General features: G+C 45.7%; 1 protein-coding gene across 1 annotated transcript in view; it reads left to right on the top strand.

Annotated features, from left to right (window-relative positions):
* Nucleotides 1-448: 448 nt before the first annotated feature.
* The window catches only part of Gfpt2 (glutamine--fructose-6-phosphate transaminase 2), a 46,873-nt gene continuing 27,600 nt past the window's right edge, over nt 449-19,721 (top strand). Inside the window, exons 1-6 of the mRNA XM_034506633.2 lie at nt 449-581; nt 11,560-11,667; nt 14,171-14,269; nt 15,309-15,434; nt 18,323-18,381; nt 19,030-19,164. Of these exons, the coding sequence (XP_034362524.1) occupies nt 575-581; nt 11,560-11,667; nt 14,171-14,269; nt 15,309-15,434; nt 18,323-18,381; nt 19,030-19,164 (534 nt within the window). The 5' untranslated portion in view covers nt 449-574. The remainder of the gene's footprint in view (nt 582-11,559; nt 11,668-14,170; nt 14,270-15,308; nt 15,435-18,322; nt 18,382-19,029; nt 19,165-19,721) is intronic.

The raw sequence follows: 19,721 nt of genomic DNA, 5'->3' as shown, positions 1-19,721 counted from the left end.
TGTGTGTGTGTGTGTGTGTGTGTGTGTGTGTGTGTGTGTGTGTGTGTGTGTGTTTGTGTGTAAGAGAGAGAAACAGAGAGAGAAACAGAGACAGAGAGGGAGATAGAGACGAGACAGAGAGATTGATTGTGCTCTGTGCCTACACAATCTGTCTGGTCTTAACCTCAGGAGGATCTGAGAGGTACATTTTATTAATTATTACATTTTACAAATGAAGAAACTGAGGCACGGAGCGATCCGTCCCCCTGGCTAAAGTTTCACTTAATAAGACTGACTCAAAAGTCCGAACTCAAGGTGTTTACCACCGATTGGGCCTCCTTCCATTACAGTAGAGACGGGAGCTTGGGAGCCGCCCCTCACCCCTTTCCCTGAGTCTTGTGGGGGCCCCCGCCGTTGTCATGACAACCAGGGACCAATAAGGAGCGAGCAGGCGGCAAGAGGCCCCGCCCCAGCCCCACCCCTCTCGGAGGGCTACTGGCTGGCTATAAGGGCAGGAGGCCGAGCAGCGGGAGCCTGAGCCAGGGAGCGCGAGGCGCAGCGAGTCGTCTGAGCGGCTGGAGCGATCGGAGTCACCATGTGCGGTGAGTGCACGGCGGCTTCCTCCCTCAGAGCCTTTCAGAGCCTAGGCCAGAGAGCCAGGCTCAGGGGACCTGCTAGGGGCGGCGATCGCGGGTCTTTCATTAGCCAGGCCTTCCTTCCCCCCGCGCGGACCCTAAGTGACGTCTCGGGAACATTGGGGTGTGGGGAGGAGGACGTCTAAACTCCGTGGATGAAGAACCAAGCTTAGACCGCACGGAGCAGGGGCAACGAGGCAGGTCCCAGGAAAGGAGCCGGGCAACACAGAGGTGTCTCCACTCCATAAACCAGGAGGGTGCTTCCTCCACTTGGCCCACAAAGGCCGCCACGAGCAACCTCAATCATCCTGGGCGCGGAGTGGTGGTCCCGAGTCCCAGTTTGCCGCGCCCACCGAGGACAGGAGACCTCACCTGTGCGGTGTCAGCAGCCCGCCCTGGGGCGTCCCGAACAGCTCCTGGTGCACTCGGAAGGGTTTGCCCGTCTTGCTTGCAACGCAAAACGAATCTCCTGTCCCTAGAAGGGTGAGAATTGTGGTAAAGCTTTGCTGGAACGAGCTCTTGGCGACACGATAGATGGTGACTTCCCCGGAGCCTTGGCCCAAAGCTAGGAGCGGGAGCCCTGGACCGGATAGCCGCGCAGCCTCGAGCGACGCTGAGGTGTCCAGTCGGGCTTTGGGAGCAGAAGGGAGGCGGCCGCCCTGGGCGCACATCTGCAATTCCTTACCCTCCTGGCTGGCTGGCCGCCTCCGCTGGCTGGCTGGCCGGGGGAAAGCCGGGAACTTCTGGGACAAAAGGTCACTGTGCGTTTTTTTTTTTTCCCTGCCTTGAGTAGGATTCAGTTACCCCACTCCAGCCCCCTGCGGCTGGAGAACCTGGTGGAACTTTTGAAGCTATGAAAGGCGCCTCTCTGACTTTGCTGAAGGCTTGTGGGGTGGGGTGTGCCAGTGGGTGAGTCCAAAGCCAAGGTCTGTACAGGCCTTGTTTCATGAGCCAGGAGACTAGGGAAAAGAACCACAGAGCAAGGATTAGACAGGTTTCTTAGGGACCAGCCTCATCCAGAGAGAGAGAGCCCAGGTCAGTTTAAATTCCTGGATCCGCAGACAGAATCTTAGGACTCCTAGGCATCCTTTGGCAACGTGTTTGTAAGGTTGCCTCTGGCGTTTCTGGACACAGAAACGATACAAATGTCCAAGTTTTGTCAGATTCAAAAGTTCCCCCCCCCCCCCGTTTGAGTTCTTGCAGATCTTTAGCCATTGGTGGCTTTAGAAGTAGATTTTTGCAAAAGATCTCAAACTACTTGAACCGTTCGGCTTTCCTTTCTGTGCCCCTCAGATGGCCGTGCCACCCCATCAACAACCACCTCAGCCTCCCATCCTGCTTCCTCCTAGCGTCTGCCTTTTTATGTGTGTTTTTTCCAAGCTCTGGAGAACTGTCTCCTGCAACCCTTTGGAAGAGATGGGGCTTGGGTTATAACCAACCCGTCTCCTTTCTAGACTTGGGTATTGATTTGTGACTGAGTATGAGACGTGCTTTGAGGTCACCAAAGAATGTCTAGGATGCAGTAGACGTCTTGGCCCAGCTGTGCTCCTATTCAGAACCAGAATCACAGGAGCCAGATGAGCTAGGCCAGGAGGCCTCCTCAAACTTCAGGGTGGTTTTTTGTGGTGGTTGTTTTTGTTTTTTTTTTTTTTTTTTTTTTTTTTTTTGAGGTGGTCCTTGCTGATGTCTGACCCAGCCCCCTTCATCCAGGAGTCCTGTAACAGCCTGACAAAGACAAAACACATATTGTGTTTTTAGTTCTCTCTGTCATTTACAGGGGTGCCTTTGCCCATGGGCATCTGTCCCTGGTTCAGAGCTCACAGCCCAGCTGCCTAGAATCGAACATACCGGTCTGGGTGCTACTGGACTTCATGATCTGTTATGTGTTCCAAACCAGATACTGGCTTTCCTTTTATGGTTGTTTTCGCTTGCAATTTTACAGAAACATGGTAATGATTGTGTTTTTGGCACAAGGATACAAATATTGAATCAGTTTCAGTCTACATTTGGGGAAACTGAGGCCCAGCGAGGCCTGTCTGAATAGGAACTTTAAGGTCATTTCAATTTCCTGGGCTATGTCTACTGCTTTCATTCAAAGCAGCCTCAGGTTTCAGAAGTCAAGACCAAGGGCCTTATCGGATGGTAAGATGATAGAAATGGCCATGTTCTAATGATGTCTCCATCCACAGAAAGCTGTGGCCCAGCAGGAATCAACTCTCAAACAATGTGCTTTAGTGTACCAAGAATTAAGCTGACCCTTAAATGCTATCTTAGTTAGCTTCCTTTCCTGTTGCTGAGAGAAAATATCCCAACAGAAGCAACTTAAGAGAGATAGGACCAAGTTACAGTCCATCATTGTGGGGGAATCCAGGTTGCAGGAATGTGAGGCACCCAGGTAGATTAAATCCACAGTCATGAGTAGAGAACAAGAAAGAATGGAAACATGCCACACCTAGCAATCTGCTTTCCCTAGCGACCTGCCTTCTTTCATTCAACCTAGCACCCAGCCCTCGAAATGGTCCCATCTATATTTAAGATGAGTCTTCCCACCTAAACTAATATAAGTCATAATATCTATTAAAAGCATGCCCACAGGCCAACTTAAATCCACCTTCATTGAGACTCATTTTCCAGGTGATTCTAGAAAGATCCTCTATTAAGCCAACCCTCACAGGTACCCACTTGCAGTTTTATTGACATCAGAGTTACCTGCATTCTGTTGACTTCCTGCCAATAAAAAGGTCATTGTGTTCTTTCTCCCCTCCCCCTTTGTGGTCCTCCTTTCCTTCCTGCTTTTACTCCTCATGAAATCACAAATGATTGCCTGTGGAGAAGTTCTATGTTTTCTATGCTCTGATTCTAAAGGTCATGTGGCTGTGCCACCCATTACTTCTAAGGAGGGACAGGTGAAGAAAATGGCCATCCTGCAAGCCAGCAACAAGATAATCCTGGCTGGCAAATACTGACACACAAAAGATACCTCAGACATAGGCTATGCCCTGGCAGTACCAGGCTGAACCAAGCAGACAGACAGCTTTTTGTTTAACACACAGAGTTTAAACATTTTTTTTTACTTACTAGATTACAAAATTAGGAGAGCTCATATAAAGTTATTGTTGCTTTTTTTAATATTAAAAAGAATTCAAAGACGAGCAATCTTGAGTCCATATTTCTGAGGAGCATTCTGGTGTTCTCTTCAATGATGGGCACCAGCTATATCCTGGGTGTGTCACTCATTGAAACATCACAGAGCTGGCTACCTGTTGGCTCCCAGAAGTTTGGGACAGCATAGAGCACAGCATAGAGGAACAGAGAAGTAAAAGAGGCCTATGGTAGGGCCTCCAGGCTCAAGTGTGAGCTCTGCAGAGAGAGGGGCTCACAGGCATGCCAGGCTAGGGGTACAGCATCCCTCCATTCTCGTGGTCACATGACCCCTTCCCCTTCCATGGCCAGTCTCCCTCTGCCTCCTTCTTTAAAAGACGCTTGTGATGATTCTTTGGGGGTTCCCAGATTATCTGGGACAGTTTGAGTTCCCTTTGTCCTCATTGGTACAGACTTTCCTCATGTTGAGGAAAATTCTGTTCAAAAATTTAGAATCCTGGATGTTCAAGTCTTACCCTCAAAGGGCCAATCCATTCATAAACAGGCTTCCTGAACCCTCATACACCCAAGCACCCTGGTCCTAGTGCTCTTAGGCTGGACCCATCACTGTCAGAAGGAGAGTGAAAGATCATTTAAATACCTCCAGCTTCATGGTCATAGTGCACATACCTAGTTGGACCAAATAGACTTTATTTATTTAGTGGTTAGCTGCTGGGCCATATAATAAGGCATTCACAGCCTCTCATGCCCTCCACATTGTACACACTCTGCCTGTTTATCATGTCTCTAGGAGAAGCAGCCATGGGCTTTGTTTCTCCAGATTTGTCCAGAACTGCACACATGCACGTGTGCATGCACGCACACAGAGTCTGCTTGTATATTGCAGTCTTTGCGGGGAGAACTGCCCACTGTATAAAGAGGAATTTCCTTTCATCTCGGCTGGAGTGCAGGTGTTCTATGCCAATTGCTTAATGTCCATCCAGGGGGATTAGAAGACTCCTGACAAAATCAAACCATCCCCAACACTCATTTCTTTCTCATGACATTGCAGTTAGTAGTTTCAGAAGGAAGCAATGTCTTTTGAGTTTCGGAGTTGATGAAGACATAGACAGACTCTGGGGGGTTAAGTTGCTTCACTTAATCTCTCCAAGACTTGTTGGTGAAAATGGGAAAAAAGAGATCTTCTACCCAGTGATATGCTATTGTATATTGCTTTCTGGATTGCCACTTAAAAAAATTAAGTATGTTTATGTGTGTTGGGGATTATGTTCGTGTGAGTGCAGATACCCACAGAAGCCAAAAAAGTCCTCTTCTCTGGAGCTGGAGTTTCAGGCAGTTGTGAACCATATGATGTGGCTATTGTGAGTGGAATTTGATTCTCTACAAGAACAGCACTCACTCTTACCCACTGAGCCATCTCTTGAGCCCCTGATTTGTTGATTTCTATGGTGTACATAACTCTCACCATAGGCGGTTTCAAGAGAGGGTCACGGGAAGTCCCTGAATGAGTAATTGAGAAAAGAGAACACCCAGCTGGTTCCTGGAAGCCATCAGGGACGATCATAGCACACCTACACACACCTCTTGGGCTGATGTTGGCACTCAAAGGAATAGAGCTTGAGTGGAAGAACAGCATGCACCCTTAACCACTGAGCCATTTCTCCAGTCTTGTGGTGTAGACCATTTGACTTCGGCAATTTTTCACAGAGCAGGATTCCCTCCATGCTGGCTGTCCCCTTCTCTGTGTCTTCCTACCTTGCACTACTCCATGTATTAGTCTTCATTTTCTGGATCCAGAAAAATTGGCAAAATGTATATAGAGGCATTAGGGCATTAGAAAACATCCCTTAAAAAAATAAGATAGTCTCATGTAGCCCAGGCTAACCTCAATTTGCTATATGATTAAAGAACTTCTATCCTCTGACCTCCATACCTCTTGAGTGCTAGGTTTACAAGTGTCTGTGGTCTGTAAGAACTTGGCCAGGGGACTACATATTGCATGGTGTGTCTGCTTTTACTCTCCCCTCAAAGGAGGCTTTAGGAATTGTCATTCGCACATCAATAAATCGGTCTGTTTCAGTCTACATGAGTGATGTCCAGTCAGAAAAGACACAGTCTCATGTCCTTGGTTCAGTGGCCTCACCACACCTGTGGGCCTTGCTCAGAAAAGTAGACCTGCCTCAAGTTCCTGCACACAAATGCACATAAACATAGAAAAATGTAATGTGCATTTTCTTGAGAGTGAGAAACAAGTGAACTAACAAAATAAAACAACCAATTTCATTTGAATTAGACTCCTGGCCCCTTTAACTCTGAAGAACAGTGGTCAGTAGGAGGGTCCCAGCCTGCCCATGTGGATGGTGATACAGCTCCTGTAGCACAAGGCCCTTTTCAACATGGGTTCAGGCTGGGTCTCTCTGGGTAGAATTGCTCATGCTCGCTCAGGCTGAGAGCTTTGTTCTCATTAGAAAACCAATGTACAGAGAGAGACTATCAAAGGACCAGAGGGGTCCCGGGCTGCCCTCTTTGAAGCTGACTATTTCCACTTAACCTCTAGATCCCCTTCACCAGTCCCTCCCCCACCCCAACTATTCTAGGAACTGCATGTAAATTCTAAGTGTTCAGTGCTAGTCAGGTATTCAGAGAAAGTTGATCCCCTGACCCGGTCACTGTCATCTGTCACTTGGAGGCCAAACTCATGAACTCTGACCCTATCTGCATGACTTCTGTGGAGCCTGAGTCCCTGCATGATCTCTCAAGTCTGTGCAGAGGGGAGATGAGTTCTAATAAAGAGATCTACCCCTGCCTGGCTGAGTGTGACATGTGGCTGTGTCAGGCCCAGTTCCGAGGCCAGTTACCTTTGGTCATCTCTGTTCGCTCTTTATCCATGCATGCATTCATCCAACAGCTGTCTACTGTGTACCTAATGTACTCCTTATGTGGTCAGGATGCTCTAACAGATAAGACGATGTAGATGTGGTCTCTACTCTTATGAAGACTGTGTGTAGTAGGCAGTCAAACAAAAGGGCAAGGAAGCAAATATAGGAAACATATAGTTCTGTAGCCTCTAAGGTGGGAGCGAGAGAACTCAGCAAATCTTGTGAGGGCCCTGCCAGCTGATCCAGAATGAATAGATGACACTTTGTAAAGAGCCATCCCTGGGAGATGAGGACTGCCCCACCCCCCCAGCTAAGAGGAAGCATGTCCTCACTCTCAGCCCTTAGTCCCTCTGCCTGCAAGTCACAGCTCTGGGGACCCCTCTGCCTCTATGACCTCCTTTGCCCCACTCCGTAAGGCTCATCCATACATCTCGTTGATTCATAAGAGTGACAAGGACCCAGTGGAGCACAGATATGTTCATGGGCTGAATTAAACTTTGCCCAGATTACAGCCAGCTCACACATTTGGCTTAACCATCGTTTTCCCAGGCAGAGGGTCAAGAAAAGGAAATAGTGAAATGGTAGTATTACCCTGTTACCCTAACTTTGACAGTCACTTCTTAAGGACTGGTCGTGTAGGAACGCACACATTTGCAACATCCTTGGAGTGAGAGCGCCTTAGCTACGTGACAAGCAATGCTGTGTGGGCTTTCCAAAGGAAGACATTGTGGACTGTCATAACTACTCTGTTAAGTAGATGCTGCCATCACAGCTGTTTTACGGATAAAATCAAGTTACCAAGGTTATTATTGACTTGTCAAGGCCACACAGAAAGCACAGGACCGGGATGGAATCAGGGATCGGCATCTGGCCCTGTCTGTGGGCTTCAGGCCTCCCTCATCTTCTGGGTTCCTTGCTGTCACAGAGCCAACAAGTGACAGGGAGAGGATGACATGACCCTAAACCTGTTCTTTTATGAATCTGATGCAGAGATGTGTTCAGGTCTTTTCTAACCCTCTTGTGGCTACTGTTCTTCCAGGTAATCATGGCCTGGGAGCCACAGTGACTCAAATTGTCTCAGCTCAGAAGGAGGTAGAGAGGCAGGAAGGGGGCTGGGCACTGGCAACTGAGACCTCCATGGAAGGGCATGTGACACAGCTGACCCAAGGGGAGGCTTGGGACAACCCAAAGTAGCATCTGAGAGCTGAGCAGGGGTTTGTCCAGAAACCCCACATGTCTCTGTCACTGGATCTCCCCTTGAGAGACTCAGCCCTCCTTACTGGCATGACTGTTCCCACAGGAAATTAAGATTAAACAAGTCTGTGACTTCGGAAACAGTTCAAGCTTGTCAATCTTTGTTCCTTAGCCAGGATGTTCCCCGTAATGATAACACGAGAGATTTTTCTCTTTTTTTATTTTATTATTATTATTATGGTTTTTTTTTTTTTTTTTTGAGACAGGGTTTCTCTGCATAGCCCTGGCTGTCCTGGAGCTCACTCTGTAGACCAGGCTGGCCTCAAACTCAGAAATCCACCTGCCTCTGCCTCCCAAGTGCTGGGATTAAAGGCTTTCGCCACCACCGCCCGGCCCTCTTTTTTATTTTTAACTTACATTTACATTTACTTTATTTTATGTGCATTGTATGTTTATGCATATGGACATGCTTGTGTCATGGCTCCCATGTGGAGGTCACTTTTCTTCTTCTTCCACGTGAGCTCCAAGAACCAAACTCAGGTCATCAGGCTTGGCGGCCAGCACCTTTACCAGCTGAGCTATCTTCCTGGCCTTTGAGACTGTCTTATTAGGTACGTTCTAGGGTTGAAGCTGTACTGTAGCTCAGTGGTGGAGTACTTACCCAGCATGCATGTGGTCCTGTGAGAGGGATGGGGAAGAGGAAAGCAAAGGACAGTATAGGGGCATGTGGACAGGTTATGTATGACTCCACTCTTTTATTGAACAGGGTGTTGAAAACTTTGAGTTGTGGTGGTATTCCAGGGACATCCTGAACCTGTTCTCTGAACCCATTACAGACACCGGGGGAAGACTTCTCTGTACAGCTTTCTATCAGTCCCTGCATGATTTGTTGATGTTCTAAAAACTGCTCTTTTCCTTTCACACATCCTGGAGATTTGTTTTTTGTTTGTTTGTTTGTTTGTTTTGTTGTTGTTTTTTTTTTCTAGACAGGGTTTCTCTGTGTAGTCCTGGCTGTCCTGGAACTCACTCTGTAGACCAGGCTGGCCTCGAACTCAGAAATCCTCCTGCCTCTGCCTCCCAAGTGCTGGGATTATAGGCGTGCACCACCACTGCCCGGCTTCATCCTGGAGATTTGATTACTGAAAGCCCTGTCCTGTTCTCTGTGGAGGGGCTCTGCCTGCCCATGTCTGCTTGCTCTGTGCATTTGTGGCTGGCTTTACCCAGCTCCAGCCAAACACCAGGCTGTCTCTAGTCTGTGGAGGTCACAAGCCAGCCTGAGCTGCCAACCTTTTATGGGTACACATGCACTTCTGTGAAGATGTCTGTTGGGTGTGTTTCTGGAACTGCGATAGCTAGTTCCACAGCACGTGCTAGCTTTTCATTTCAGACAGCCGGCAAAATGCCTTGCAGAGAGGTTGCATGAGTTTAAATGCTCCCCACCAAACTGATTTGTGCTTAAAAACTGCATTTCATCGTTGTTTTCCTTTGCAGATAGGATGGTGGATTCCAAGAGGGGATTTTTGACTTGAGAAATTTCTGGGGAAGCAGCTCTTCTACTTTATGGTCTTTTTAAAAAGTAATGTGATTGACAATTCGCAGCACACATACTATTGTATGCATTTCAGTTCAGCTTTGTGCAAACCCAAGTGGCCAGGAAGATTAGCTGTACAGGGAGAGAGAGGGGTGGTGCTTTGTTAATGAAAGAATTCGCTCAGTAGATATTTCACGATGAAAATGAGAAGATTTATGTTTCTTGTGCAAAGACCTCGCAGACCCTCCTTGGCAGCTTACTCCTCAGCAGTCAACTCCCAAACTGTTTCAGCTCCTGCCAAACTCCTGGCTGGGTGTCGACACAGCTGGTGGTCCTGAGGAAAAGGACATTTTAATATCCAACCAGGGGGTTCTAATGTGCCCCTTCTCCCAAGCTGTTATGGATCGTCAGTGCCATGCAAAAACATGTGTGCTAGATGCATGTTCAGAAGTGGAGTGTGACTGGAAGAAGAGAATTTTCAGGAAAGGATGGGAGGGGCTTCTGGCTTCAGAATTAGAGGATATATATAGATATAAAAAATACCCAGGACCCAAAATATCAAAATTCATAATATCTTCTACTCCACCGAGTATTAGCTAAGTATCATGTGGAAAAATAGGACCCATGACAGGATCAATTGATCAAAACTGATACAAACACTTGATGGACTGCATTTTTATATGATCTAAACCTTTTTACTGGTGTACGTTCATTGTACATATTAATCTATGAAAACGATTTCCTCGGAATATATCAATTATTTAGACTGCATTCACTATAACCCCTATAACACACTCTTCTGTTTAAAATATTTTCAGAGCTGGGCATGGGGATACACACCTTTAATCTCATCACTCCAGGGGCTGAGAAGAAGTTAGTTAGGCATGAGGACCTGAATTTGAATCTGTAGTTGGGTATGGCTGTGTGTGTCCGTGACCCCAGCATTAAGAAGTGGGGATAGATGGATCCTGAGAGCTCTCTGGCTAGACAGCCTATACATGATGAGCTTCCAGAATCCCTGACTCAATGCAATTAAAGGAGAGAGCAATAGGAGATATCTAGGTCCTGCTCTAGCCTCTGTATGCTCTCCCACCAACACACACACACACACACACACACATCCCTAAAGCTGTGTCTTGCTTGTCAGCTAAGCTCTTACCAGCCCTGTGGCTGTAAATGTGCAGTCTGAGGTGACAACAGAAGAGGCTCACATTTCTTTTTCCCTCTTCACAGTTTCCCAGATGGAAGATTCCTTTTTATTATCCATCTTAGCAACCTCCACCTATGGTTTTTCTCCTCTTATTCAATAAAGAACTTTCACAGTTTCATTTAGAAGGAGGGATGTAAGAGCACCTCTCAGGGCTATCATTTGCTGATCCCTATAAAAGACCTAAAGCAGAAACCTTCATCTTCCCACCACAGAGAAAAGGTACAAATAAACAAATACATAAATAAAATAAAGCCAAACTGAACCATCTTGGTTTGCTAGAACTTTAGCAAGGCTTTCCCAAGAGATGGATCTATTCTGTCTCTTATCAAAGACTACTTTTACATTGAATCTTTGGAGCAGGAACTCAACAGAGTGCTTGCCTTGAATGCATGAAGTCCTTGGGGTTGTTTGTTTGTTTTGTCAACTTGACATATGTTGAATCATTTGGGAAGAGGGGATACTAATTGACAAGATGTCTCCATCAGATTGGGTAGGGAGATAAGTTTATGCCCGCTCTTTTCCAAGAAGCACACAGACATGAATGACAGATGACATGCAAAACCCTCCTGAGGATATGAGCCTCAGCCAAGGAGGAAAGAGAAAGAACCTGCAACCAGGGCAATAAAGACTGTTCTTTGTACTGCTGCACACTCTTCATTTGTCTTCCTAGTCCACGTTGGTGGCACCCAGCTTTGCAAAGGCTTAAATACATTGCGCTGGTTTATTGGTTACTCACATTTGCCAATAAATGGCAGAGAACTCCTCTGCTGTGACACTGTAAGGTCAAGGATCATGACACAGGGTTCATGTGAGCTTTTGCCACAGAGAGAAGGGCTGACAGCATACAACTCTTCCAGAGGACTAGGGGGACAGCCAGCTTTTCCTCTGTACACAGACTGAGGGCTAAGATGCCTCCTTTGTCTGGTGGTGGTTTTTGTTACTGTTGTTTGTTTTGTTTTTTGTTGTTGTTTTTTCCATACAGGATGCTGGTATTTCCTTAAGATGACATTTTATTTTCTCTTTGGGTAGGAATCTTTGCCTATATGAATTACAGAGTTCCCAAGACAAGGAAGGAGATTTTCGAAACTCTTATCAGGGGCCTGCAGCGGCTGGAGTACCGGGGCTATGACTCGGCAGGTGGGTCTCTGAGACACCCCTCGATGGGTGCTTCTCTCATTTATATTCTTTGTAGAGGGGCCTTTTACAGCCTGAGACTTTTCTGACACTTTTAAACATTCTTTTATTAATGTAACTGATCCTTTCCTGCTGAAGGACTACACTTCCCAGCTTCCCTTGTGGACTATGGAAGTCATTCATTCCTGCCCCCTTTAAAGTGCTACTCCCCATCTTCTGTAGGCATTTTAGCCATCTGTACACTGACAGAAGTGCTGCTTTGCCTTGAATAAACACGGTCCTGCCTAAGGTCGGACCAGGCCTCTTCTTTCCCCTTTCGTCTCTCTACAGCTGCCTTTAATCAGCCAACAAAAACCACGATTGTTCACCAAAGAAGTTTCAAAACTGTAGAAAAACTTAAGGGTTAAAAACAAACATCTCTAACGAAATCTCTATCAGATAAAGCTTCATCAACATTGATCAAAGGCACAAAGTTTCAATTGTTCAAGATGAACGAGTTCTAAAGATCCCAGGACAGCTTAGAGTGCATGGTTAACAATACGGTACTCATAAGAGAGGAGGCCTCGATTTAAGTGTGCAAGCATACAATAGCGTTGATGGAGGGAAGGGGTCGCAGGGAACTTGGGTGAAGGAGAAGTTGAGGGCTTGGATTTTTGGGTATTTCCACTGGTAGTTTCCTATCTCAAAGACCAGTAAGTTGTGTACATTAAATATATACTTAGCTTTCTGCCTGCCCATCATACCTCAGTAAATCTCCTCCAGCAATTTCTTGGCATCCCTACTCCAGTTGTTGTCATGCCTTGATACTATCTGGGTTGAGAATGGAGGGAGTTTTGGTAAACAGGGTTTCTCTTAACCATCACCTTGCAATTTTGTAACATTTAACTAGTTAGGATGCTAAAGTTTGAGCTACTTTTGCTAGATAGTGGAGGGATGATGGCACATGCCTCTGAAGGCAGAGGCAGGTGGATCTCCTAGTTCAACGTCATCCTGGTTTACAGAGTCAGTTCCAGGTATCCAGGGCCTTCTAGACACTGCTTGGTGTCACATCCTCAGCCCCGTGGTTTTACAGTCTTTCTTCATTTTTTCTTAGCGTTTCTACTTTCCAAAGCCCTGGAAGATCTTTCTAACTCACTTCTCAATCCTCATGAGATGTCAGTGTCAGGGTTCTCTCATCCACTGGCAAAACATTTAATTAAGTAGCCTGCCGAGCCAAGGAGCTAGCTGACCTGTCCTTGTAAATTCTTAATGGAAGGCAAATCCAGAAAGGGTTTACAGGCATGCAAATGGAGGGAGGCCCACAGCTAGGAGGTTACAATGCAAGGAGCACAGCAGGTTAAGTGCCTTTGAATACTTTCTTGCCATTAATGGCAGGTGTGGCAGCCCATCCCTGGTAGCCAAGCCCCATGGTCCCTGCACACAAATCTCTGCTACTTTGAAATTGACACTTTAGGTGTTTGTCTTCCAAAGTAAATATCCCGAAAACTAGATTGTTCTCTTTGATCATGATTAAGAAATGTGGTGTGACTGGTGGTGGTGGTGGTGGTGGTGGTGTGTGTCTTAGTATGTATGAAATCCTGGGTTAGATTTCCCAAATGCATCTACTGCAACAAAGTGGCCGTAATCCTAGGTGATATGTTCAGTTACTAGTAAAGGTGAGAAAGGCCCCAAGACACCAAGCCTTAGGATGCTCTAAGCCCCTTCTATAAAATAGCCCAACATTTGCATCTGATCTATTTGCATCTCCTCACAGATACATTTTATCATCCTTAGATTATTTATTTATACCTAACGCAATGTAAATGCAATGTGAACACTTCTTACGATGCTTTGTCTCTGAGATAATGACAAGAAAAAAGCCTGCCCATGTTCAGTACAGATGGAATTTATTTGTTGGCAAGTATACATGTGTTTGAGTACACCTATGTATGTGTGACTGTACATATGCACATGTGCATAGAGGACATTTAATTTTTTTGAGACAAAGTATTTCATTGGCTTGGAACTTGTAGATTGGTTAGGTAAATGGCCTGTGAGTTCCCAGAACCCATCTGTCTCTACTTCCCTAGCCTTGGGATCACAAGCCTGCAGCACCATGCCTGGCTTTATTATTATTATTATTATTATTATTATTATTATTATTATTATTATTAATGTGTATTCTGGAGATTGAACTCAGGTCCAACTAATCTATTGCCTTAGCCCCTATGTTATTTCCAAGTCTTCTGATCATCTCTTGGTTGGTCATGGATTTGAAGCCTCAGACAAAGATAGCAAACTGCACCTTTTGGTGACAAAACTTAAATTCAACATGAAAAATAATGTTTGTGCTCTCAATTTTATAAAGTTCTAAAATAAGAAAACTGCTCTCCTGTAATGGAAGCGTGGACCATGGTTGCCTCTTTGGAGTACTGAAATTGAAGGGAAAGACACGGGGCTCTTTTCTACATTTCTGTGGGTCATGCTGGTTCAGGCATCAGAACTCAGTGTTCTCTGTAAACTGTAGGTGTGGCCATTGACGGAAATAACCACGAAGTCAAAGAAAGACACATCCATCTTGTGAAGAAAAAGGGGAAAGTAAAGGCTCTGGATGAAGAACTTTACAGTAAGTAGAAAATGAAGGACTTTACAGTAAACTTTTCTGTGCTTCAGAGTGCCGCATGAGCCCTTGAAAGTGCATTATTGCCAACAGCACTTGAGGCTGAAAACATGGCAACGCATCTCTATGTGGATGATTATAAGGAGTGTTAAGGCCGAGTTGTAAGACTGTCTCACGAAGTGTGGGAGGTTTTATTTTAAGCAGTTACACGTGGAGATGAAAAACTATTTTAATAGTTATGTCTTTATTTTAATCATTCTGGCATACAATACTGCTGCTTTTCTAGAGTTCCAGGGTCACATAGCAATAATCCATCTCAAAGGAGGAAAAAGTGTTCAGTTACTGATAAACACTAAGTAAAACTTAACATAGATGGTACTTAGATGCAGTGGGTCCCTGGGGTACCATGTGCATGACTGACATTAAGGATGGGCCATTGGTGAAGATGGTGTCTACAGTGGAAACACTTTGCCTTAGTGGTGGCCTGCCAATGCTTTCTTTTTCCCCTCTTGAGACAGGGTTTTTCTGTGTAGCCCTGACTGTCCTACAACTCACTATAGACCAGGCTGCCCTTGAGCTCAGAGATCTACCTGTCTCTGCTTTCCCAGTACTAGAATTAAAGACGTGTATGTGCCACTTCGTCTGGCTACCAATGCTTGTTTTTTAAAGTACAGACAGTATTTGGGGAGATGGCTTTGTTTGCCACACAAGCCTGAGAACCAGAGTTCAGATCCCAGAACCTCTGTAAATGCTAGGCAGGTGTGACAGTAATTCCAGCTGTCAAAAGGCAGAGACAAAGGATTTGCCAAATAAGATGGCTAGCCAGACTAGCTACCATGGATGAGCTGAGGTTAACATGAGACCATGCCTCGATGAATAAGGTGGCCAATGACCAGGAAAAACACTCAGCATCAATCCTGGGCCTCCATACAACATGCACATATATGAAAACATTCATGCACACCCCACACAGACACATGTATGTAAACACACATGCACAACACACATCAACACAGCGATTGATGTGTTTTCTTTTTTGTTTTAGAGCAAGATAGCATGGACTTGAAGATGGAGTTTGAGACACACTTTGGTATTGCCCACACACGCTGGGCCACCCATGGGGTTCCAAATGCCGTCAACAGCCACCCACAGCGTTCAGACAAAGACAATGGTAAGTAAACCCTGTTCAGGATGTTTCTCCTTGAATGACCTGTCAAGGATGATCCTGGCCAGAGTACCTTCCATACCTACCTCAAACCAGCTTTTAACCCTGCCCAGTCCTCCTGAGACAATCTGAGCATCTCTGGTGGGCCACATTGGACCCCAGTCAGGCCAACACCTGGTCTTGTGGGTGCTGCTGACCAAGGAATGCACAGGAAATAATAACACCTTACTACAAGGGCTACTGGCTCTTTGGAATTCATTCCAAGAGTGGAGGATAACAATGCATTAGTTCATTTTCCATCACTATAGCAAAATACATGAAGCTGGGTGGTTTACAAAGAAAGAATTATTTAGGCCTTAGTTCTAGGGGCAGAAAGTTCATGATCAGGAAGTGCATCTATAACAACTCAGGATCCCATGGAAACTCTTATTAGTGTCTTCCAGAAGCATGTCTCCAGTTACCTCCCAGTACACTTCATCTCCTACAGGTCCTAGCACCTGTCAATCACCACCCTGAGGAGCCAGCATATGAATTGAGCTTTTGAAGGCTACACTCAACTCATAGCAGACAAGATGAGATAAGCAAAATATTCTCGAAGGCTAGGACCATAAAGAACACACAGAGTGTCTTTTTCATCCAGCTGAGTTCATCTCCCTTTCCCACAAAGGGCAGTCCTGAGTGGAGGCAGATGTCACTGTTGATCATGGTTAATGTCTATGTTCCACCCCCGAGCCCTGCATCCCAAACAAAGGGCTCAGCAGCCAAAAGTTTAAGGTGTGGAGGGGCAGAGCTGCAACCAACAGCCTAAGAGCTCTTCCCAGTAGAGAACTTGACTTGACTTACTTCATGTTTTTCAAGCTTGAAAATGATACATACAAGCCCAGGCCTCTGACACCCTTGACAAACCAGAAGCTATGGAAACACTGAGCTCACCATACCTTAGAGTACCAATGATGGGCAGTAGGCCAAGGCCATGAAGCAGACCTGGGAACTGCTCATGGCAGCCTTTGTGGGGTTTGGATCTCCTGTGTTCTCCCAGCTGTCTCCTTGTCCTGGTCCAGTTGGCCCACGCTCTGAACCATAGAACATAGAACTCTGAAACATAGAACATCAGAGCTGGGGCAGGCGCCATACCTAGGAAAAATGGCAAACCCCACAGTGTTGAGTACCTAGCCAAATGCCACTAAGATGTTGAAGTCGGTCTTCAGGACAGCAGTATTAGCTGAGAAAATATTACCAAGGCCATGAGCCCTGCGGGGATTCTGCCCCGTCTAGTGACACGGCAAACCCCATCAGAAGCTCCCCACTTGAGAATACTCTGTGATTCGGATTGTGTTTCCACAGCTGGGAAATGACAGTAGGACCCACTCATATCCACATTTCTTGAAAACTGCTGCTTTGATTCAGGATGACCGGTGGAAAACTACCATTAGCATTCTGTGAAGACTCACCAGATATCTTGACTAACTCACCAGGGATGTTCTATGTGCTTTCTTTCAAGAGTGTCTTTACACATAGCTACTAAATAGCATGAGAGAGTGACAGGGTCCTGCTTAGGATGCCTCCGCTATAGCCCATTATAGCTTAGCAGGCCTTAGGTTTAACTGCTGGCCGTGCAAAAGGCAAGAGAAATTGTTTTCACAAAGAAAACATGGACTGTAAGAAACAGATAAGACCATTGATTAAGACAAAAAAAAATGTGTTAGACTTAATAAAAAAAATAGAAAGAAACAATTTCATGATAGATCTGAAGTAAAAAGAAGGAAAGAAAGGAGAGTAATAGAATCGATTAATAGAGAACCAATATACGGATGCCTGATGTTCCCAAGAAGCCTGATGCTCCCAGGAAGACATCAGAGCAAAGGAAACTGGGCTGCAGAGTTGGCTCAGTTGGCAAAGTGCCTGACACACACACACACACACACACACATACACACACACACACACAAGGACTTGAGCTGAGTCCCAGCACCTATGTTGGGTGCTGTCACACATGTTTGTAATCCCGGGGCTGGGAGACAGAGATTCGAGGATGCCTCAGGCTCACTGGCTAGTCAGGCCAGGCAAGTCAATAAACTCTAGGTTCTGTGAGAGACCCTGGCTCAAAAAAACTAAGGTAGAGGAGCCTGCCAGATGGGTCAGCTTGTAAAAGCATCCGCTGTGAAATTCTGATGAGCTGAGACCAATCCCTGGAGTGAACATAAGTGTGGAAGGGAGAACCAATTCCAAGAGGTTGTCCCCTGATTTTTACACATGTACAGTGGAACGCATGTACCCACAATACACACACACACACACACACACACACACACTATAAACTGCTAGTTTGTGACTCTTTTTTAAGAACTAAAGCTTAGTGCAAGAGATCTTAGTGCAATTAAGAGCACCAGCTGCTCTTCCAGAGGACCCAGGTTCAATTCCTAGCACCTACATAGCTGCTCAAAACTGTCTGCTCTTCTAGTCCAGGGCATCTGATGTTCTCTGCTGGCTTCCACAACCTCAAGGCAAGCATGTGGTGCAGAGAAAGTATCTATATGTATAAAATAAATGATTTATTTTAAAAGGGGAAATAACTAAACATGGTTGGAAATGTCTGGAAATATTTCTGGGTAATTAAAGGTTAATCCCTCATTTGACATAATTATGGAAGCTGGAAGCCTTTTTAATATACAGTGATAGAGTTCTACACATGGTCAGGTGCTGGATGCTCATCACTGACAGGTTACTCCTTCAGCAAGCTGCAGTCACAGCAAACATCGGTCTTAAGCACTGCAAATGAAACCTGCTTATTACACATCCCAGGGAAGAGTTTCCAGTTTTCACTCCTTTAGCTTGAACTTCCTTCTAGTTCACTTTGAATTCTCATCTCTCTCTTCTGCAAACTCTTCTTTCAGAATTTGTTGTCATCCATAACGGGATCATCACTAATTACAAGGATCTAAGGAAATTTTTGGTAAGGGTTTCCCCTGGGCAAATCAAATCTGATTCAGTATTAATCTCCCCCCTGACACTTTCACCTAGCCCGTTTCCACCTAGAAACAAACACAGGAACTGAGTGAGACATACTCTAGACCGTGTCATAACCCTGAGCGTGAGTCTTAGCCTCGGCTGAGCCACTGTGCTCAGACCTTGTCTGGGGAGATAGCACGACGTTAGTGTTTATCTTGAGGGCTGCCATGGTTTTACAGAATCAAAATAACACGAGCTGGGTTTCACAGAGTAGCTTGTGCTATGTAACACATCAGCTCTGACACCATGTGGACCATGGGGTGGGGAGGCAGACAGTGAATGTCCACAATATGGTATGAGCTGGGATGTGGGTGGGTTTGAGTCAACATATTTTATCATCATTGCTGCTGTTTTGCAATGTCCAGATTAACAGTGAAGACAGGCTCCTGAGGAGGAATGAGGGACCGTCTCTGGGAATAACACGGTGACTCAGAGGTGTTTAGCTGCTGGGTTCTGGCAGACATTTCTTGTCCCTTCCCAGTTTTGCTTATTCTTGCCTTAAGTCATATCTTGAGGGACTAGAGGGAGTTGGCTCCACCAGCATTGCACAATGACCAAAATCTGTCACCCTGGGTACAACCCCATATTCCAGGAAAGCAAGGGCTACGAGTTTGAGTCAGAAACAGACACGGAGACCATCGCCAAGCTGATTAAATATGTATTCGACAACAGAGAGACTGAGGACATTACGTTTTCAACATTGGTCGAAAGAGTCATTCAGCAGTTGGTGAGTTATGAGTCCCATCTGTCTAAACACACCTTTATTTTTTATAAGCACGTGTACAAATTTACACAAGGTGCGAACGTATCTGTCCCGGTTCATACTGTCCTCTCTAAAATTGAGTCATATGCATTGTTATATGCTAATCTGATGAATTTACTGATATTGGAGACTTAGAATTGTAGTCTTTCTTCCTTGTCAGTAAAGCAGTCAAGGGAAGAAATGTTCACAACTGATTACAGAGTGGAAATGGTGAAGGAAGTGGAGGGAGGGAGGGAGGGGGAGGGAGGGAGGGAGGGAGGGAGGGAGGGAGGGAGGGATTCGTGGAGTGCACAGGAATAGATTTCTGAGTTGTGCTAAGGGTGCACAGAGACAGCTGTGGGACAAGAGATGTTCTTAGTTCCCAAAGAAGACTGTGGTTTTATGATAGAGGGGATCAGAGCATAGGGAAGTGTTGAAGGGAGTGGTCCAGGACAGTCAGCAAGAGAAACTAGTGATACATCAAACAGCTAGACCCAAGAACAGCTACTCTCAAAGAGGAATAGACACAGGGGCTGGGGTTT

Source organism: Arvicanthis niloticus, chromosome 6 (genome assembly GCF_011762505.2).
Source record: "Arvicanthis niloticus isolate mArvNil1 chromosome 6, mArvNil1.pat.X, whole genome shotgun sequence".
Classification (NCBI taxonomy): domain Eukaryota; kingdom Metazoa; phylum Chordata; class Mammalia; order Rodentia; family Muridae; genus Arvicanthis; species Arvicanthis niloticus.
The sequence above is the reverse complement of the archived record's forward strand: the minus strand, read 5'-3'. Positions and strand labels throughout refer to the sequence as shown.